The sequence below is a fragment of the Desmodus rotundus genome, chromosome 3 (assembly GCF_022682495.2).
Source record: "Desmodus rotundus isolate HL8 chromosome 3, HLdesRot8A.1, whole genome shotgun sequence".
NCBI classification, from domain to species: domain Eukaryota; kingdom Metazoa; phylum Chordata; class Mammalia; order Chiroptera; family Phyllostomidae; genus Desmodus; species Desmodus rotundus.
This window is the reverse complement of record NC_071389.1, coordinates 189,072,418-189,095,096: the sequence shown is the minus strand read 5'-3', so window position 1 is coordinate 189,095,096 and position 22,679 is coordinate 189,072,418. Positions and strand designations below refer to the sequence as shown.

Below are 22,679 nucleotides of genomic sequence, written 5' to 3'. Positions count from 1 at the left end.
TCTAACTGAAACTCTGACTTCTTGTAAGTCAAGGTTCCGGGAGGTGGGCTGCCTCACAACCAGCTACGTGTCTGTGGCTGCTCTCTGCGGCAAGATGGCTTTCCTCTGCCCGTCCTATTTATCACTGAATTCTGTGCCTGCCTCTTTCAAAGGGAATATCCGTGTAGAACACCTGAACCCGTCAATCAGTTCACACCACTACGGTTCCCAGCTTATCAATGACTATCACTTTAATCGAAAGAAACCTCATCTGGAATTACTATAACAAATATAAAGCACCGCTATTTTCTTCCTTAGTACTACATGGCAATCAAAATATTTTTATCACTATATTTGCTTAGTTTCAGGTTGTATAAAAATAGCAATCCACAGTGACCTAAAAAGGGGGGTTTCAAAGGTAAAATAATGGAACCGCAGCATGGACACACTATGTGCACTCTCAAGAATAAACACAGATGACAAATGTTAGACAGCAGCCTCCCCCACCCGCGCTGGCATCTCCTCACTCATCCTGGCTACAGCCTGCCTTAAAATGCACAAAGTTCTCCCTTGCCTGGCTTTCCAGACCTAACATAGTTATGTGGCACAAAAAAAAAAAAAAAGAGAGAGAGAGAGAAAGATTTATTTTACTTATTCATCAAGAAAAATGTTCTACATCTAGAGCTATTCTTTTTAGCAATGACTTAAGAGGCAGAAAAACAGGCTGCAGCCTCTTCTTTTTCCAGAGCAGCAGAGCCACTCACTCAGTTTGATTTGGAAATGGTAAAAACGTCACAGGGTTTCAACCCTCTGGAGGCCTTGTGTGTAGCTGACCACTTCCAGTGACCACTCACGATAACCTTTGGGGAGAGGGTTCTTAATGAACAAATGACTTCCAGTCACATGGCAGTTCTCCAATAAAGTAATACTATTTAATTCTCTTTATAATGTCTGCAGGACGGCTCCTGCTTTTTTAGGATGTTTCCGATCGGGTCTACCAAACACTTAATTACATTTGATTTAGGACAGAATGTTTTATCATGGACCGTTTGGGCCTATATGCAATCTCATTCACTTCTTCACAATTTCAAAACATCTTTGGACAGTTATCTTTAAATCTCCTTCCTTGGATGAGCCCCTTGGCCAACGCTGGTCCCTTCCTTTCTTCCAGAATGTACTTCTAGAGAATGTGATAACATTCCCTCTTTGCATGGCAGTGATGGATCAAGAGCCCAGTTACAACTTTCCCACCCTTCTACTGCTCTCCTTCTGAGAAGCACACGGGCTATTCCATCACTGGCTGTAAAAGAACCATTTGCCATAACTCAGTTAGCAATGGTCTCTCCCCCACCTTGCCTAAAGAAACCTAGCTTGTCCCTGATGGTATTGCTTTTCCAAAACCTGGAGCAGAGGCAGCTGGTTTTCTCATACCCCAGAGTCTCCAAACAGGAGATGGAGCGACCTCCCCGCAGAGCTCTCCCATGGGACCAGTCCCACCCCACTCAAAGCCTCTCCCCTCTGGCATCAGAGCCGGCTCTGACACCCCAATGCACCAAAGATTTGGGCTTTCTTCCTAAGCATCATGATCTTGGAGGATTTGAATCCCATGAAAATCACCCAGTCGACCTCCTGCTTCACATTTCCCTGACTTCCTCTAGCCCCACAACTGTAATTGCCGCTCTAAGAACTTACTCCTGCGGCTGCTCAGTGGAGCTTAGTTCCCAGAACTACTTCACCTCTGACATTTCAGAGCAGAGAATTCCACTCTCTAGGGGGGAAGGAAGTCTCCCTTCCAAGACGCCTGCTTTCCTGTTGCGCCTTCACCTGCAGTGCACCCTCCTTGCCCCACTCATTGGCCCCTGAGGGTGTCCCCGCACCCCACTCCAGCAGGTGCCTTGCAGTCAGGCATTTCAGCAGCACTTGCAGGTCACCACCTCTCCCTCTCTATCCCTGGGTGACCTCGCCCATCTACTTTCTCTCATCCCGCTCCTATCCAGCTGGGTCCCAGCCAAGGAAAATTTAACCGTGTCCTGATGCGCAAGCATGGGGACCGTGTGGTTTCTAATGAAGGTAAGGCCCTCATGTGACGGGTCTTCTGCCATCAGGAATGCATGACAGAGGCTCTGCCGAATCTCTTCAGCAACCCTTAAACCACCTAAAAATCTATAGCATTTACGAGGGTGGCAAAGCGTATGCCAAGTATTATCCTAAGATACTGAATCTACTATCCAAGAAGCACCGTAACTCCTGAGCAGTCACTCAGGCCCTCTGGGCCTCGTTCCTCTTTTGTAAACGAGACCACGTTACTGCCCCAGCAGACAGTCATGGGAACGAAATGAGATGAGGCACTGGAAGGGCTAGACTCACTGTGGAACGTATAGCCTGCAACCAAGAGGAGCTACTGACTGAGAATGATGATGATGATGATGATGGTTACCCTGCAGTTATGACTATCCCAATTTTGCAGGTAAGAATCCTGAGGACACAGTATCACACAGCTAGTAAATGGTGGCAGGTCCCTCTGCTTCCAAAAGGCTTGCTTTTTCAATGCTACTCCCACCCCATCCTCTGCACCCTGCCTGCTACTTCACAGAGGAGAAATGAGTCCATCACATACCCTCAGGTTTGTAACAGAGAAGAGTCAGCTGACACAAGTGCTTTAGACATGGAAGTTAATGAAGTACAGTATAGGGAAAGGAGGAGCCAAAGAACTTATCCGCATGACCCATGGACATGAACAAGGGTGGGGGCATTGACCGAGGGAGTGGGGGGTGTTGGCTGTAGGGGGGAAAAGGGGACAAAATCAGGACAACTGTAATAGCATAATCAATAAAATAAAAAATAAAACAATATGAGTCTATGTAAAGAAACAAATCAAAATTAAAGGATTCCAAGGAAACTCAGGATTAGAGATTGATAATTTCATTTTTTAAAAAGAGCTTGAACATGCTTTATGTTAGCTCATTCTAAGACAATTTTCTCTATAGTGGATACCTTCCATTAACAATAAAATTACTTTGTCAACAATGGAATCTCTGTTTTTATTTTTAGTATATTTTATTGATTATGTTATTACAGTTGTCCCCTTTTTTGCCCCTTGCCCCCCTCCACCCAGTGCCCCCATTCCCTCCAGCAACCCCCCCCCTTAGTTCCTGTCCTTGGGTTGTACATATGAGTTCTTTGGCTTCTCCATTTCTTATATTACTCTTACCATTCTCCTGTCTATTTTGTACCTACCAATTATGCTTTTTAATTCCTGCACCTTTTCCCCCATTCTCCCCATTCCCCCTCACAGCTGATAACCTTCCAAATGATCTCCTTATCCATGATTGATTTCGTTCCTGTTCTGGTTGTTTGCTTAGTTTCTTTTTGGTTTTTGTTTTTTAGATTCAGTTGCTGATAGTTGTGAATTTGTTGCCTTTTTAACGTTTATAGCTTTGATCTTCTTTTTCTTAAATAAGTCTCTTTAACATTTCATGTAATAATGGCTTGGTGATGATGAACTCCTTTAGCTTTACCTTGTCTGGGAAGCACTTTATCTGTTCTTCAATTCTAAATGAGAGCTTTGCTGGATAGAGTAATCTAGGTTGTAGGTCCTTGCTTTTCATCACTTTGAATACTTCTTGCCAGTCCCTTCTTGCCAGAAAAGTTTCTTTTGAGAAATCAGCTGACAGTCCTTTATGGGCACTCCTTTGTAGTAACTCTCTGCTTTTCTCTTGCTACTTTTAAGACAGTAGCAAGAGAAAAGCAGAGAGTTACTCTCTTTATCTTTTATACCTTTGGCATTTTAATTATGATGTGTCTTGGCGTAGTTCTCTTTGGGCCCAACTTGTTTAGGACCCTCTGTGCTTCCTGGACTTGTATATCTATTTGCTTCACCAAATTAGGGAAGTTTTCTTTCATTATTTTTTCAAATAAGTTTTCAATTTCTTGCTCTTCCTCTGCTCCTTCTGGCATCCCTATGATTCGGATGTTGGCACTTTTGGAGATGTCCCAGAGTCGTCTTATTCTCTCCTCGGTTTTTGAATTCCTGTTTCTTCTTTCTGTGCTGGTTGAGTGTTTATTTCTTCCTTATGTTCCAAATCATGGATTTGAATCCCAGCTTTCTTCCCTTCACTGATGGTTCCCTATAGATTTTTCTTTATTTCACTTATTGTCACCTTTACTTCTTCCTTTATGTTGTTGCCATATTCAATGAGTTCTTTGAGCATTCTGATTACTGGGGTTTTGAACTCTGCATCTGATAGGTCGGCTATCTCCATTTCACTTAGTTCTTTCCATGGGGTTTTGTTCTTTGGACCATATTTCTTTGTCTCCTCAATTGCCAGCCTCCTTATGGTTGTTTCTATGTACTAGGTAGAACTGCTTGGACTCCCTATAAAAGTCATTTGTGAATTGTGTGGGGCAGAGCCTTAGGTAATCACCAGGATGGGGCAACACGCTTCACTGCTTTGCGGCTCTGTGTCGGGGAAAGGCTTGGAGAGGGGACTGTGCCACTGCCTGGCTTCAGGGGGTTGCCCAGCACTCGCCCTGTTTCCAGTCACTTCACCCACTCCCTGTATGTGACGGGCACCCTCCAGCTGTTGCCCTGGTGGTGAATCCCAAAGTGTGTGGCTTTTAAGACCATCCAGGCCCTTGAAGTGAAGTTTTCTGAAAATCTGGCAGTTTCTTCCGCTGCCCCAGCCCCCACTGGTTTTTACAGCCAGAAGTTATGGGAACTCATCTTCCCAGCCCTGGAATCCTGGGCTCTGCAGTCTGGCCTGGGGCTGGGATTGCTCGCTCCCAAGGTGTCCCTCCTGGTTTTTAGCCACCACACGTGAATATGGGACTGCCCGTCCCCATTTTGCCACCACTGCCTCTCCACACCATACTGCACCTCTTCACCTCTCCACCACATCTCCATGTCTCCAGCCTTGCTACCAATCCAAATGACTCTGGCTTGTTTAAACCCTTGGTGGTTGGACTTCCATACAGTACAATTTTCTGACAGGTCTGGGTGTTGTTTGTTTTGAGATTTAGTTGTAATTCCTGTTTGTGGTTGCACGAGGAGGCAAAATGTGTCTGCCTACACCTCCATCTTGACCAGAAGTCCAAGAACGGAATCTTAAGGAAATATCACTTTACAAGTTTCAAGTGAAAGAAGTATCTGAATTATCTTGCTTACATTGAGTAACTAAGGCATTTTATTTTTAATGGCAAATATTAAAGTTCAGTCAACTTGTTTAATACTGTTTCTTATTTGAAACATATTTATAATACTCTTACGAATATTGCTTAAAGTTTTAAGTTGAGATTTTTTTTTCAAAAAATAACATGCAAATTGACCTCCATGGAGAATATGCTTTGTTTCTGCCAGCCTGGATATAATTGCCCCCTCTCTGGTAAGAGCATCCCAATTTTTTTTTTTGGTGTGGGAACTGTTATTCTCCCACTTTTTGGCCATATAGTCATGTGGAGTTAATGGCACTGATTGGCTCCAGCAGTGGGCACGTGACCTAGGCCTGACAATGAGAAGTTCATGTCCTTCTGGTCCACTGACTAATTCAGAGAGAGGCATATGACCTACCCCCATGTCCTGGCCAGGGACAGCCCAGCCCTAGGACTTTTAATCAAACCACAGGGAAAGAAAAGCACTTTTCCCACGGAAATTATTAAGCTGATAAGATATAAACTGGCATCTCTGTCACCATATGGTGGAAAGCTGCCTAAGAATGGAGCCCAAAACAGGAAGGCAGAGATGAGAGAGCTTCTTCCTGTCATTTGATTACCTGGACCCAGCTGCGACCAAGGCCAAACCCCTGGAGCTTTCCTGTATCATGTGCCAATAAATTCCTTTTTGTTTGTTGGTTTAAGCCAGTTTAAGCTGGGCTTCTGCCATTTCCAACCAAAAATATCCCAACACAACCTATTTGTGCCAAATAGCTAAGATCATTCACTGAAATCTTTTAAAAAAGAAAAAAAAAGCATTGATTTCTGCAGGCTTTTGAAAATAGCCAAATGTCATCGCATTGAATCCACTTGTATTTCTTCTGCCTGTCACTGCACAGTGATTCAATTTTGAAGAGACAGAGGGAGAGAGAGAAAGGCTCACTCCCTGATATGCATGTGAGTCTCTCTTAAGCTAATTAAATTTCTATATTCACCCAAACATTCCTCCTTATCTCAGGTTTCTAAGGTTAATCTTCTACATGTTTAATCCTTCTCCCTTGTCCTAGTATCTATTTCCATCAATTATTCTCGCCCTTGCCACAGGTAACTACTTCCCTGTGCTGCCCTCAGCTTTTCCAATGCTACTGGTTTCTACCCTTTATCCTGTAAGTACACCTACATCTCCTCCACGCAAAAATTAAATGAAAGAGTAATAGACTTCAATATACAAAATCGCACATACATGAGCCAGGCAGTAGTAAGAAAAAATGAAATAGTGTAAGCTATTCATGATGGTTGTCTCTGGTGGTAGGATAATAGCTGATTTTTTTCTCTTTTGTAAAAAAAAAAAAAAAAAAGATACTTTTCTATACTTTCCAAATCTTTTTGGTATTTCTTTTATAAGAGAAATATATATATCTTTTAAATATGCTTCCTCTTTCAGCAACCAACATCTTTCTGTCCCTTACTGCCAGACATTAAATGAAAGACCACGCACACTTCCTGGCTCCTCGCTCCCGCCCACTTTGACGCACATCATCCCCTGAAACTACAGTCCCCACAGTGCCCAGTGTGGCTACTACACTGTATCCTATGGCTTGTATTCTCCCTTTAGCCCATCTGACCTCTATGGGTCATCAGCCACCCCTTCCCTTGACTCAAGCTGGAAACTGCAGCGTTATCCTCAGATTTTCTCCCCTTCCTCCCCCATCCAGTGGTTGGACAAGCCTTACCAATTCTATTTCCAAGTGGACCCTGACTCCGTCTCCTCTTCTCCTTTCCCGTGGTGACTGTCCTGTCCGCAGTCTGACCCTCGTGCGGCCTCACCCCCATCACTTCTCTCTGCCTCCACCCCTCCCTCATATTTATCATCCTAAAGCTCAAACACAATTACTCAATTCCCCTGCCTTAAAATGTCTAAAGGCTCTTGAATGCATACAAGCTCAGGTATCACTGCTGGCACCCAGGGCTCTTCAGAAGCCAGCCACAGCCCGTCGGCCACATGCTTGTTCTCCGTGGAAACACACGGGCTGGCCTGGCCTTGCCCCCAGCGCCTCTCTGCGGGCTCTTTCCTGGGCCCTGGGTTGTCCTTCTCCCCCTTCCCGCAGGAGCTCTTGCTCCCCTTGAAGACCCAGACTAGCATTAAAGTCTTAGTATTTTAACAATTAGCACTTATCACACTGTACTCTAGTCCCCAGGAAACACTGACCTACTTAAGGGAAGAAATGTCTTATTTGTTATTATATCCTGGCTTCTTGCCTATGAATAAATAGGAAAAGACAGATAAAATAAAAATTGCAGGCCTCCGTAAAGAACTGAGTTTTGCTTATATATTAAGGGAGAAAGTATAGTATTTCTGACTTCTGCAAATAACCATAATTCTTCCAAAAGACTCTCTGTGGTCTGTAGAACCCAGTGGTGGCCCCGTCTGAAGTTCTGCACTCTCAGCGCCCGCTGAGTGATTTTGACTACTACCTTTGGTCTGGGATCAGTTTCTTTAAATTCAAATAAAAGGTTTAAATCTTCATAATAAGAAGTTTAAATTGCCTTAATTTCTCAGGTCCTGTTCATTCACAGCATCACCTAATATTAGAGTCCGATTTATATGTAAATCTGTAGCTTCTGCTTTAAAACAAGAACATGTTTGAGTATAACTTTTATGCATGGAAAAGTAATACTATAATATTCTTGTACCTTTTCCAATTAAATTTACATTTATTTTTAAAAGGGTCATTTACTCAATAAAATTATATCATTTTAATTATAGGACATACAATGAGCTATATATAGGCCCACAGAAAAATTAAATCTGGAGATTTCAGGATTTTAAAAAGTAGTTCAATGACATCTCACATCCTGGACTAGTTAATTTTGTTGACCAAATGTCCACAAGGCATCAATAAATTTTATTAGAAATGTTCGTGATCTGAAGGAAAGAGAAAGTCATGACATCAATCTCCGCTTGAAAAGAATTGATGGAATTCATTTAATACACCTTCATTAAGCACAACACTAATAACTACAGTGGAGATGGGCAAGACATTTCACTTCCCTGAATTTCCAGGGACAAGACAAGAAGATAAATAACTCCAATAAAGGCCCAATATGATGTATCATAAGAGAGGTCCAAATTGCTATCAAAGTTCAAAAGAGAAAGACACATTATACCCAGTTGATTATATCAAATTCTTTCCCCAAAGAATAAGATGTAAGCCCTGAAAAATAGAATTTTTACAAAAAGCATTGGGGAAAATGCCATTCCAGGCAGGGAGAAGAGCAAAACACTCAGAACCGAGACAGGAGGTGTGCAGTCCGTCTGGGCCCCCGAGAGCGACCTCACGGACCTCGGGTCAGCTCGCCTCTCTGGCCCGGGCCTTGCTCCAGGCCTGGCTGCGGTGTTTCCTCCCACCTCATGCGGAGTCGGTGAGCTACAGGCTAAAACACGAAGGGCCTTCCTACTCCCAAAGGATTCTGCGCTCAATCCAGTGGGCAATGAAAAAAATTGAAAGCTTTGAAGCAGAGACCCTGAAAGGGCAGGAGAGTGTTTGAGGAAATTAATCTAGCAACAACATATAAAAATGGAAGGCAGTGACCGGCACACTGCAGTGACAGGAAAGAGGTATGGATGCTGAACTCCGTGGCCAAATGTTTTCATGATAAACTGAAGCGATCTATACTGCTTCTTTTGTACCTGAAGTCCCATATAAAATGCACATTTAACTCCCAACACACTATACAATCCCATCCCCATCTTCTTTTAAGTATTCCTTGTAATTAAAAAAATGTCTATTTTGTGTGTTTGACCACTGACAGCTTTCCAGTCCCCCCAGCCCTCTTCCGCCCCATGGCCGTGCAAGCTGAGAAGAAAGCCAGGCGCTGCTTCCTTGGTGCTGCTGGGAACCAGTGAACCAAGCCAGCCTCTGCCCGTGCACACCCCGCCCCACTCCCCATCCCAGTGAAAACCAAAGCCAGGCATCCCCTCCTTCACGCGAGCTGAACGGACCAGGATGAGACCGACCCTGCCCTCCCCGAAAAGCCTCACTGTGTGAGTAATAAACCTTTTCACACCCTCCTGGTGCGTGTGTGGCGCCATCAGTCCCGACGTGGAACCAGTGCGGGGTGAGCGGGGCCGGGGTTGATCCCACCTTCCCTGAAGTAACCACAAACACTCTTAAACAGTGAACTAGTGCAAAGTCCTCACTCTACTCAGATGGGAGGTGGGGATGCAGAGGGGGGAAGAAGGAGATACTGACACAGAAACCTCTCAGACAGAGCAGCGCTTCCATTCAGTGTCCTGGGCTCTCAAGATCAACTCCACCCTGGCTGGCTGTGCTGAACGGCCACGCACATCCACTCGCGTACCTGATCACCAACTTTAACACGATGCCCTGTGCGCTTGCTCAGCGTTCGGCTCCAGCCGCTGCCTGCGGCTGACTCGAAGACACTGCACAATCACAGGGCCATGTGCTTAAGTCCCCGTCGCCACTTGCTTTTAACCAGCAGAAATCTCTACCGAAGTTGGGAGGGAAACCTGGACATTTCCCTTTCTTCGAGTTCTGCGTTAAAGGCCTCGGGCGACTAAAAAGCTACAATGAAAAGTCACAAATAATCACATTCTTCAAACAGTACTTTAGTCACAAACTGAATGATAACCTTGATTTGCACATAGCACAGAAAGTATTCCCATGTCTGTTTGGCCATGGCTACATATATCTCAAGGTCACAATCATGAAAAACAGTGTCTTCCTCAGGAAGAGTTTAGCAAATCATAACAGTAAGTACTTACACATCTTTAGCTGCTCCCGCAGAGCCTAGGAAAGAAAAAAAGATAGGTTTGTATTCGTGTGATAGTATTGCTGCAAAAATCATAAGCCCAATACCCGATTAAAAGAATAATCTATAAGAGGCAACTTGAGAAAGTGGTGTTTTAAAAGATTATTTCAGAAAAAGGAGGGCAAGACAATCATAAAATTCAATCTTAAATTTATAATTTATTCTGCCCATTTTTAACAATTCCTACATATTACAAGGTGTTGGTTCTGAAGGGGTTTTACAGATCGCCGAATCCAATCTTCCCGTGTGACAGATAAAGACTGGAGAAATACCTTCTTTTCTAAGCCACACCCCTTCCAAGCTGGGTGGCATTGCTATAAATCTCACTCTGCAACTAAAGCGAGGCCACCAGACAAAACAGACGTGATGTCCTAAGCGGATTAGGAAGTGTCAAGGACAACAGCCCAGCTCCACCGGGAGTTACCTACACGTATAAGGGTGCTCCTATTTCCTGCTGAAGCCTCTGTTTCTGCTTCCCAGCCAGTCACGTGGACCCCACTCTCGTTGTTCATCACAGGTTCTCGGCCCACGATGGCACCCTCCGAGCTCCCCACTTCTCCCAACGCCTTCATCTAGCCACACAGAACCAAGTTCTGTGGCCTCAAGTGTCCTATAACCCTGGTAAAACCTCACTCCCCTCATGTGTCAACTGAGGATAGTAAGAGTGCCTTTCTCAAGGGCTGTGAAGATTTAAAAAAATAAACATACATATAAACACAGCACCCAGTCTGGCCATAAAAATAGCTCAGTTATTATCAACAGTCACATTTAACTTGATATCTCAATTTCCATATCTACAAAATGGAAATGAAAATACTTGTGCACAAGTTACAGACACATGAAAATAAAGGAAGAATTGCGGCAAAGTAAGCAAGCCAGTCTGCGGGAAAGTTAGGGTCAAGCTGGCCAGAACTAGGGCCCAGCTCTACTAATTCAGGATCTGTCACACTGCGGATTCAAAGCAGAGCATAAAGATAATCGAGACTGTCTCAAACAGAGACTTTTAAGGCTTTGACCAAAGTTGAATTTTGTAACCAACTTAGTTCCTTTCTTCAGAGAAGAATAATATTTCTGTGCCACAACTGTCAACTCAATTATAGAAATAAAAACTGCTTTGGAATCTGAAATCATAAAAACAAAAAAATCCTAAAACTTAACAAAAAGAAAAAAACTTCACGTAAGAAACACTGCCAACAGTGGAGTGTCTTGATAGAAAAAAAATAAAGGATTAGTGCCACCAAAAACCCATGAAAATGAACGTTTTATTTCAAAGTCAAAACAAGTATGAGAAGCTGGAAGACAGTCTAGAATGAAAATAACACCCTCATTTTCTCATTTTTATTTTCATGGAAAAGGACAGGGAATGTCTGAGGTCAGGGGAGGGAGAACCAGACGTATCCAAAACTGTGATTCTGTGAAGTCTTACAGGGAAAAGAAGGCAGAGATTATCGTGTGGACTGTGAGTCCACTTAGCAGTGAAGGGCCACAGTGCAACCCCCAGGACAGCAGAGGGACAGAGCCACCCCACTCCATCTCAGGGATGGCAGTAGGGTGGCAGGAAAAGAACACCATGGGACTGGAAGGCCGTAGGCCTCCGTCCAGGCCTTGCTCCGGTATTTGTCCAACAGCCATCAATCTCTGTGCTTCGGTTTCAAGGCAGGCCACAATAATGTGTGTGAAATTACTGTCCAGATGGCACCACGTTACCTAATCAGTACTTATTCTAATCAGCCACCAGGAAGCTTCCATCCAGCTCACCTAGATTGAACCAGGCTCCAGGCACCCATGGGGCCTCTTCCCAGTTGGCTTTACCATCTAACGTCCCAGTAGGTGTTACCTCCCAAAAGGAAGTCAGAGATCATTTCTTTGTTCTCAAATGTCCCTTATTTCTGTTACTACCTATTTAATAATGGCAGAGAGAGCAAGAAATCTGAAACACTACATCAAGTGCATACACCTGATTGTAATATGTGCTCTGTTTTTTTTTTAAAGGGACGAATGTGCATCTCTGAAGCAAGGTAACATGGTATTGATGATAAGTTTACAAGGGTGGGTAGAACACGACTCCATAACACACAACTTCTCAGAATAAATTCTTTTTAAAGATTTTATTTATTTATTTTTAGAGAGAGGGAAAAGGAGGGAAAAAGAGAGGGAGACAAACCTCAATGTGTGGTTGCCTCTTGTGTGCCCTCTACTGGAGACCTGGCCCACAACCCAGGCATGTGCCCTGATTGGGAATCAAACCCGCAACCCTTTGGTTCGCAGGCCAGCACTCAGGCCACTGAGCCACACCAGCCAGGACCAGAATAAAGTTTTAAAAAATTGCATTTGTTGGAAACCCTCGGAGAGACTCTCAGAATATCTAGGACTATAAATGTGAAATATCTTTGTTCAGCAAAAGTATAAAATCATAAAATTATTATAAATAGCACAAAATATATCATTACCCTCACTGTAACATTTTAATCACATTTCACCTAAACATTGGTCACAATTAACCAGATGGAGGTCTCCAATTTATGCAAAAAATACTTCGATTAGAACTATTCAGATAGTGGCCAAATCCCATTGGCATTAAATTGGGTTTATGGTTCACATGACTTGTCTTTCATTAAACAAATATTTGTAGTGGTGCACTTCCTTCTTTCTAGGCCCAGGGACAGTGCCATCGTCCCTGTTGGTACCACTTCATTTCCTGCCAAAACACTCTTTACGTTTTAACACAGCCTTGATGTATTAACATAATGGCCTTAGAAGAAATAGAGATGCAAAAAGATAATAATGATTCTCGTGGAATAAGAGCACCACAGAATATACAGACTCGTTAGAATTTTTGTGGGTCAAAAGAGTTAATGACTATTTTCCAACTGTATCAACTATCATCATAATTTTAAATATCTTCCTAAAAAAAAATAGAAGAGGGGGAGGTTTGCTTTCATAAAAGTATCGCATGCAGTTATAGAGACAAAAAGTAACTGCAAATGGTTAGGGTCTGTAAGGAAGAACATTTCCTTCTGAAAGTAAGGAAACGCTGTTTCTTTAACAAGCAGTAAATATTTTTGGTTGTTCACAAAATCACTTCATTTCACCGTGATTGTGTACACTTTTTACTTTACACACTTCAAAAGATTTTAATATTTTATTCATGAGTCTCAAAGTCTCAGTTACTTGAACACGCACAGCAAATGCAATGTATGCAAACATTCAAAGAATTTAATCCGATATTGTGAAATCAGACAAAGATATTTGGTTTTTATCCCCCACTCCTGACTCAGAGCTTCTAAAACTCTTGGAATTTCCTGAATGATAAGGGTGATAGGAGCCTTTTCCCCTCTAACGAGGTGACGCTGGGCAAGACCAGGCAGAGCTTTGGGATGGGGGCTGGCCATCAGAAAAGCCTAGACCTGATTAGAAGCTTGGCTCTTTCAGCCCCACTCCCAGCCCTGGAGGGAGGAGAGAGGGCCTGAAGACTGAACTAATCACCAACGGCCATTGATTCCATCAGCTGTGCCTACCTAATAAAACTTCCATAAAACCACCAAACGACGGGGTTCGGGTTGCTTCTGAGTTGGCAAACACATCCCTGTGCCAGTCGGGTGGTGCATCCCAACTCCACGGGCACAGAGACCCCTGCACTCGGGACCCTCCCAGGCCTCCCCCCCATCCCTCTCCATCGGGGAGCTCGTTTACATCCTCTACAGTAAACCAGGGAGGTTAAACTGGGAAGTACAATACCTATATTCAGTGAGCCTTTCTAACAAATTATGAAATCTGAGGGAGGGAATGTGGAGACCCCCACAAACTGCACGCAGCCCTGGGGCCCAATTCTTGGGACTCGTGTCTGAAGTATGGGCATCGTGTGGCGCTGAGCCCTTAAACCTGCGGCGACTGGCATTGCACGGAGTGGGCATTAGATGTGAGCTGAATCAGCGAACGCCCACCAGCTGGTGTCGGAGAAGTGGAGAGCTGCATGGTATCAGGAGGGAAAACCTATCATATGTTCTTCGTGCCTTATAACAATCTGCTATCCCAATAAACGGGGCTCTGAACAACCTTGACGTGTTCTATGAATCACACCAAGATGGAATTGTGCTGGATTTAGGTCAACAAATAATCATTTCCATTCCAGGTATAGACATTTTTAATGACATTTTCTTTTTTTCTAACTTTGTCCCATTCCCAAACAACAGCAGGAAAACCTGCTGTATTCGTTTCCTGTGGTTGCTGTAACAACTCACCACAAGCTGGACAGTGGTCAGTTATGCTCTCAGAGTTCTGGGGCCAGAAGTACAAGATCAAGGTGTCAGTAGGTGCGTACTCCCCACTGAGGCTCCAGGGAAGAGGGCACAGTGCCTCTCAGCAGATGGTGGCGGTGAGCATTCCTGGGCTTCGGTCCCTTCCCTCTGCTCGTCCTCGCCCACCTTCTCCTCTCAGTATCTCTGCCTCCTCTAGGGTTTCCTAGAAGAACACTTATCACTGGGTTCCGGGCCTATCCAGATCATCCAAGATGACCTCCTTACTTAATTACATCTCAAAGGCCCTTTTGCCACATAAGGTAACATTCACACATTCCAGGATTAGGGCATGGACTTCACTTTCTAGAGGTTACCATTCAACCTGCCACACCTCCTTATCCCTGTCCACCCCACCCCTCCCAAACAGAAATTCTCTTTGGAAAAGAGATATGTAGCAAAGCTAATCTGGGGGCGAGGGGGGGGGGATTAAATTTTACAAGGTGTATCATACATTCCACAAAAACAGACAAACTTTTCTTCCTAATGAATGATAAAGCAAGCCAGCTGCAAGATGCTACATCAGGTCAGTCGTCTGAATCTTGGTTCCATGGACAGAGGTCCCTTCTCAGTCCTAACCAGTCTGGTAAGTGAAGGAGAGTGAGCCGTACTTCCCAGCACGGTTTTAACATTTTTCAGATTCATATACTTATTGTTACGAGTTCCTTACCCATGTCAAGTTCCAATATAAAGAAAATATTTTTCTTTTTTAAAGAAAGATCATGTGCATTTTTGCATTTGAAAAAATAGTCTATTAATGCCTTTTTTCATCACTACTTTATATGCACTTTTATTATACAGTTTATGTAATGTACTGGAATTCTTCACACGAGTAAATGAACTGTTAAATTACATATTAAATCATATTTCTTTCTTCAGACTACATGGTAATCATTTAAATACACGCCAAAAAATAACATTACATACAGAAAGAATTTCCACAAAGTACTAAAGATTTATAAATCAGTCTTCTTCCACCATAGTGATCAGAAACATAAATGATTATAGCTCTTCGGGGAAATAATAAAAATCTGCAGGAATGTTTTACCCGTTACTTGCTTTACAAAAAAGCCCCCCTGAGAATGGCGGAAGCATGACTACAGAAAAATAAACAACATTCTCTTTAACTGTGACAGCTTGCTGGGTCTCCTCTGACCCCCAACAGTTCGAAAACGATGTCACAGTCTGTGTTTGGCCCAAAGAAGTAGAATAACAACTCTTCAGCTCATCCAGAGCAACGTCTATTTTTCAAGAAGCCAACAAAAGACACAGATTCCTAAGTCATTTCCTCAACAATGGGGGAAAAAACCCACTCAGGTCAACGTGTCTCAGAAATATAAAATTATATTAATGAACATGGGAGCCCTTACAGAAAACCCTTTGCTTACAGGTTTTCCTGGTTGCACAGCGCACCTTCGGTGGATAAAAAAATTAATAAATACAGCCAGCCGTGTGAGTACAGACCGAAGGTAACGCATTGACACTTAGCTGCGATAATTCAAGCCACGCCTACATTGAGCTAAAAGCGCCTCATGCCAGGACTGAATAATTTCCTTAGGTCACGTGGTTGTGAGGTCAATTCTGGGGAGCTGGAACAGTGAACTTCCTGACTCCGTGGGACCAGTGGTGATGCCTGAGTGAGATATTCCCACATCTCGCTGTTCAAGGCAGGTACAGCCAAGAGTACACTGGTCACCTGCATCTTCCTACCACCCCTTTAGAGGGAGCAGCATCTCCTGCCAGTTCCCCAGGCATTAACGGTTTGGGTGCATTTTCGCTTCCCCCTCTTCCTTCCTCCCTGACGTGAAGTCCACCCTCAGCCTGGCTGTCTCCCAAGGGTCTCGGATATCAACGCCACCACCACTCGGGCCCTCGTGGCTTCACTGATCCCAGACAGCAGCTTTAATTCACGTCATCCCAGGTGCTCGCTCTTTCCTTCCACACCAGCTTCCAATGTCTTTCCCGATATTACTAATAAATGGCATATTGAGTGCTTAACACTATACAGAGCACTGTTCTGAGCACTTCACATACATTAACTCAGTTAACTTTGCATCGGTTGCTTACCCCCATCATGGAAGGGGGGACAGCTGAAAGGACCTGGGCACGGGCACGGCCACGTTTAAACCAGGACTCCAGGAGACAGGTCATTACCCCTCTCAAGTGTCCCACAGGGCTTGGCAACAGGAGACCTTTGGGCAAGGACTGTGCAGCCCCAAACCATAAGTGTGATTGTAACCTGCGCTCAGTGGCCTTGGTATCTTGCTAAATACGCTGTTTTGACTAAGCTCTGTTCCCTGGAGAATGAAGTGGTCCTGAAGTTGGCCAGGTCCCTCGTGTCCTTTTTGGGCAACCTGTTCGTGCCCTCTCACACGTAGTGTGTGACAGTTCTCACACACCCCAAGGAAATCTCTGCTTGTTCCATTTGCTGATGTGAAGTATCAGGAAACAGTAGCCATCATTAATATGCTTCACAAAACAAACACTTCAAAGGTTAAGAATTTCAAGGTCATGCAGCTGATCAGTGACATAAGCAGAATTTGCCATGGCAAAATGACAAAAGCCTCTCTGTCCTTCTTGCCCCATCCTAACTATTCTTACCTCCGAGCCAGCAATGTTAACCACTAAAGCCAGTCGGGCCTGACTTCTCACTGCCTTGAAATGGGCCAAGCCCATTTCCGTCCCTCTGATTCCATACGGCCCTAAAAGTGCCCTCCCTCCTGTTTCTGCTCATCCAATTCTTAACTGGAATTGGATATTCACTGTGTGAAGAATATTCAAAGCTAAATCAAGTACAGTTCCTTCCAGGCAGGCTTCCCAGACTGCCCGGGATTTTATTTTGTTCTCTCAATTGCTGTATCAGTCACAGTGCCCCAACACAATTTAGGACTTAATTTTGTATCACCTTTTTTCCCCCCAAATATACTTATTTACTCAAAACAAAAAAAATATTTTTTGAAGGTGAAAAAATTCCTTTGAAAGTTTGGATATTGTTTTAGAGGCCGAGGGCACAGCGGTGAACAGGAGACCGGAGGGTCTCAGAAAGCCAACATTTGGCGGAGGGGAACAAAAGGGACAATAAATATCAGCTCTCCAGCAGAAAGTGTTTCCTAGAGAAAACAAGAGAACTCCGTGCATTTAAAGAATAGAAAGGAGGATGGTGGGGTCCGGGCCTAAGCGAGCTGAGCAGCACATAACAGGGCTGGTTGATGATATCAACAAAGCTGTATAGTATTCCCAGCATTATTCAGCCCGCACGAATGCCGAGCACAGTGGTGGCATTTCAATGCTACCAGAGCATTTATAGATTCAGATGAAGGCTGCACTCTACAGCTACACCACCAAGGGAGTGCAATGATTTGTTTAACTGAGGGTGAGGATAACTAATCTAAATAATTGGACTCAAAAGAATTACATTAACTCCCTGGGTACACTGATACAATGAAGTAATTATTAAACGTCTCCTCCTCGCACTATTGTTATGTAAATAACAATATATTGATATATTGTTATATAAATAGAACCATGATAGAAACATTCTTATAATAAAATGCTCACAAAATTACGGCTAGATGGTTGCCAGTTACACACCTCTGGGAGAAAAACGACAACAAAGCAACTCAATCGACTCTCACCAGCAGAGTACTTCTGAAACAACTCCGCTGAGGCAAAGAATTTCTACAGCCTGAGCCGGCATCAAAACAGGCCATTGTGGATATTTGGAACCATCCAAACTTTTAAGGGACTTTCTGGTTTACATTAGATTTGCTTAACAATCTATATGTATTGATTGTAAGAGGGAATGACTGACCTGTTATAAATCATTATTTCAAATGCAGGCTTACTCAGTGCGCTGCCTGGTTAGGGAATATTTTCAAAGAAAAACAAAGGGATAGAAATCTGATGGCGGAGAGAAACCCAGAGAGAGCAAAAGCTCCCTGCCTCATAGAAAACACAAGCCTTTAAAAAGGGACTATTTAATCCAGATGTTTCTCTCTAGTTTAGACTCTCTAGACAATGCAGGAAAAATGTACTGAATCTTCGCTGAAAGGAAAACATAAGAAGTCCTCCGACTCTAGCTCTCGGTGGGGAAAAATCACATTCCGCCATTGAGAGAGCGATCTTACTAAAACATTCAAATGGAGACAGCTCTTGAGTCATCTAAACGGTTCCCATGACCCCATCTAGACTGACAGCCGAATTCCTCCCGGAAGCCTCCTCTCACTGAACTCTGTCATTCAACACCTCCTGGCCACGTGGATGTTCAATGTATGTTCTATTGGCTTGGCAGTTGTCCTCAAATGTTACTCTTCCTACCTAAACTATTAACTTCCCAAGGGCAAGAAAGTTTGAATTCACCCTACAACCACCGTGGCTGGCTGCCTGGACTCTTGCCCTGAATTCCTAGAAGAGTACAGCGCTCTGCACACAGGGCGCTGCGTGTAAGTTTACCGTTAGAGATCCCCCGCAACGGAAATATAACCTGAATGATCTAGGGCCTGGCAGATCTAGGGGTGACTTCTTCCGGTCATTGACCATGTTACTGCATCTCCCTTTCGACACAAAGTGGACGTTCGGAATCACATTTACTCAATACCAGTGCATCATATTAACCAATTCCACCAGACAAAAGCCAAGGAAGGCAGTCACCCAGATAGCTCGGAGGAGGGAGAAACAATGATCTGCTTTTACTTGAATTACTTAGGGAGTGAAACAGGGCTCATGATGGAGATTTCAGGTTCGGAGCTTTATCAATAACGTGCTAATGCTTCCTTTGAAAGTGGATTTACCACGTTATTAGGGAAAATATTCAGGGAAAGCCATTTCACCTTCAACAGGGTAATACTCCCCTATTCTGTGATAATTACAGTACAGAGTGCTTTCAACCTGGAACTCCAGATAAGTGAAATGAAGTGGCCACAGTACCGCAACCAGCACAGTGCCAAAGTCAAGATCAAGCCTCACTCTCCAGGCTGAAGTTCAGCATCCTTCCCACCATCTCTCTGTACTTTTTTTTTTTTTTTTTGGCTGAAAAGCTAAAGTATAGCTATTGAATTGTATGATCCTGGGACATTTCAGAAGTTGCACATTGCAAGTACCTGGAGCACAGGAACAATAACTATTTAATGCATTTCATGAGCTTGGGTTTAGTACTCAAGCTTGCAGCTCGGTCAATGGCATATTTGAAACTGATGTCAAAGTTCACAATTGCAAGAAATTTAGGTACCTTTGCACTTGGGTTTATTTTTTTTTAACCTGAAATCTCTCATCCTGATGCATTTCCTTTCTGAAACTAAGGTCCTACTCCCAGCTAACAAAAAATTTCAAAATAACAATGACCAAATCCCCAAGAGAGCCAGCTAGACCCACCAGCAGGGACAGGTTTGGGGAATGACTTCTCAGAGCCAAGGGCAGATCCCGCAAAGAGGTGGTGCAACAACCCCCTGTTCGTGATGTTTTCTGCTCCTCAGTGTTCCACAGTCTGCACTCAGCACCGCTCTCCTCTGCACACAGAGTAATTTTTAGTGGAGAACAAGCTAGAGGGGAGGACAGCGCGCACTTGCAAGAGCTGTCCTTCCTAAAGAGAAGGCTAGTTATCAAGAAGACTGAGCTGTAAGTGGTTTTTCCGACACAACTATACCTGCCTGGATGGCATAAAGGACGTGCCCCTGGGGGGCGTGGGGAAGGTCAACCAGATACGTGCAAGGAGAATCATATGTTCCCGTTTTCTTACATGCCCATTTCAGAGCTACCTTATCATCATTCTGACTTAGCAATGGCACTTCTCCCTCTCTGTCCCCACACCTGATAAGCAGTTCAGTAAAAAAAAAAGTGTAAAGGAACTAAACTGGATCCACCTTAAAGAAAATCTGTGACAAATCCTATGATTTTTTTTTAATGTGGATAATTGCCCCTACCCTTTTGTAAAGTTGGGGGCGGCGCACATGCAGTGGGCCGCGCAGGGCCGCAGGGCATGTGGGATTAAGAAATGTAATTCATGGTGTGTGTGGGATGTGGCCTTGGCACTGCTCCAGGTTTCCGTACAGAGCGCTCTGGCCGCTCTCCGTGGAGAATCCTGATCTTGCCCTCCTTAGCATAAGGCGGTAACTAACCTGTGTCACTGTTACATGAATCGAAATGATTTGTTCCCTGGTGGCTCGCTCTCTGCACGTCACAAGGATAGGAATTTAATTCAGGATAATAAATGTTACCTGTAAGAGATAAACTTTTCAATAAATCATTATCTGGGCACCTTCTCTTAAAATATTCCATATGTGTGGTCCCGGACAACCAAAGAGAAAAAACAAACTCGGCCAATTAACTGAGCAGATTTCCATACCTGCTCCCAGTATATGAACATCAAAATGAACTCTAAAATAAGTAAACAAATAAGGCTTGGATCTTAAACTGCATCTTCCACCAAGGTCTGGGTTAAGCAAAGTGACAGGCCCAAGGTCACAAAGTCATTGGCAGGGCGTCTGCCCTGCCTAGGAAATACTGCAGCGTCAGACGGCTGCTAACATTTGCTGTTTGGGACAGGACGTGGCGTCTGACTGATTCTCAGTTGGAGGAGATACAAGTTCTTTATCCTAACGGGCACTAAAATAGGTCAGCGGATATCACTCAAAGCAGATCCAGACTCTTAAATCGGGAGACACGGGGTTAAAGGGCAGGGTTGAATTTTGGAATAAGTCATTGGATACAAAGCCTGGGTGACAGGGGGAATCCAGAAAACCTCACCTGCCAACCAATGATACGAAGTGGTGTAAAAAGAAGTTTCAGTGTTTTAATTTTGTAATAAAAAAACATACAGGAACAGATCACTACTAATATTAAAACTCTGTCACATACCCAAAACGTCCCTTTATACCGCAGCCTCTCAGAAAAATCCTACGAACAGCCCAGCGATCTTCAGCATCAAGACCGACTGGGATGAATTTTTAGAGCCCTGTTTGCACTTCTCAACCCCACTCGCATCCCCCCAGCAGCACTACCAAAAAAGTCCCGAATTGCTCTGCTACACTTTTCCAAGGTGCAGCGTCTGGGTTCCCAGGGGCTGGGGTGAGGCCTGGGCGATGGGGTGGGGGTCCCGGGACGAGTGTGGGAGCGCGGGGCACGGACACGGACCACCACTAGGAGCCCTCTCCCCCCGGAGAATGCCCAGCCTAGCCGCCGCAGGGGAGCCCCGCCGCCAGTCCTCCCCGCGCTCCCTCCGCAGGATCGCCCTGCAGGCTCTCCTCGTCCAGGCGTGACCGCCCCCGCGCGGGGGAAATACCCAGCTTTCGGTGGTTCCAAAAGCCAGTGATCTGTTCTCGTCCCAAAGATGGGGACCGGTACAGGGGTCTGCACGCCCTCCTTCCCCGGCTTCCTGCACCCCTCCTCCCCGCTACCTATCTCCTGGGCTCTCTTGCCGAGGTGGCCCGCCCTGCTGACTCCCCACAGCACTCCCAGTCTCGCTGTCCCCACGCCCCCGGCTTCCCCCTGCGCTCACCGCGGCTGGTGCCCGCGCTGGTGGCAGTAGAGTTCCCGCAGCCCATCGCACCGCTGGCTGGAGAAGCTGCGCTGGAAGCAGGCGGCCGCCGGTCCTGGGGGCGGAGACGGAGGCGAAGGCGGTGCGTCCCGAGCGGGAGGCCGGCGCGGAGCGCGGTGGCGAGGGGCTTGCGGTGGCCACCCCTCCTGCCGCCCACGCACCGGCCAGGGCGCGGCGGAAACTACCGCGCGCCCTAGCCCTCACCCTGCTCCGGGACCCACCGGGCCCACCCGTCACCTCGGCAACCGCGGCGCCGGCCAATCCGCAGCCTCCTACGGGCTCCCTGGCTGGGCATTGGTAATCAGTAAGAGGGGGCGGGAGTTTAAAGGGTTGGGGGCCAGGGCTAGGCTAAGAGGTGTGACCTGCGAGAGCACGGGGATGTGCCGAAGGAGCCCGGAACGCTCATCTGCTCACCCTGCACAACCTCTTTGCCTTCTCTTTTCCTCCCAGGATGTGGGGAGCAGAGGAAGTGGCAGGGAACACCTGTTTTGCGCACAGTGGGAGCTCAAGAGATGTTACTGACTAAATAATGTTCAGCTCTGAAGCTAAACTGAAATTCATTTCTGCTGTAACAGAAACCAGATGCATCTCTCTGTCCCCTTGTTCACACTGGCTAACAAAGAACATAAATATTCCCCACGCTGGTCATATTAACTTACTCCACTTTAAAATAAATGCCACAATTTTGATAACCTGGGTACAGGACCTCCGCTCTGAGTTAATGGCCGAACTGTGAATTTACAGGGCACCCTTCAACCTAACAGTTGGGCAAGTGTTACTGGAGTCAGATTGTCTGAGTTAAAACCGCTGCCCTGCCCCTGACCTCAGCACAGTACTTAACCCATTAGTATATGGATTGTTCTACCTATAAAATGGCAATAACAACTCAGCTG

The 22,679-nt window shown here is 45.0% G+C and overlaps 1 protein-coding gene across 2 annotated transcripts in view; it reads right to left on the bottom strand.

Annotated features, from left to right (window-relative positions):
• C3H12orf75 (chromosome 3 C12orf75 homolog) overlaps positions 1–21,974 on the bottom strand; it is a 34,025-nt gene extending 12,051 nt beyond the window's left edge. For both annotated transcript variants that reach the window (XR_006653853.2, XM_045187080.2), the window contains exons 1-2: positions 21,748–21,974; positions 9,914–9,938 (exon numbers count right to left, since the gene is read on the bottom strand). Coding sequence is in view for 1 of the 2 variants with exons in the window: in XM_045187080.2 (XP_045043015.1) it covers positions 9,914–9,938; positions 21,748–21,793 (71 nt within the window). In the remaining variant the exon portion in view is untranslated. The remainder of the gene's footprint in view (positions 1–9,913; positions 9,939–21,747) is intronic.
• Between the last annotated feature and the right edge of the window lie 705 nt (positions 21,975–22,679).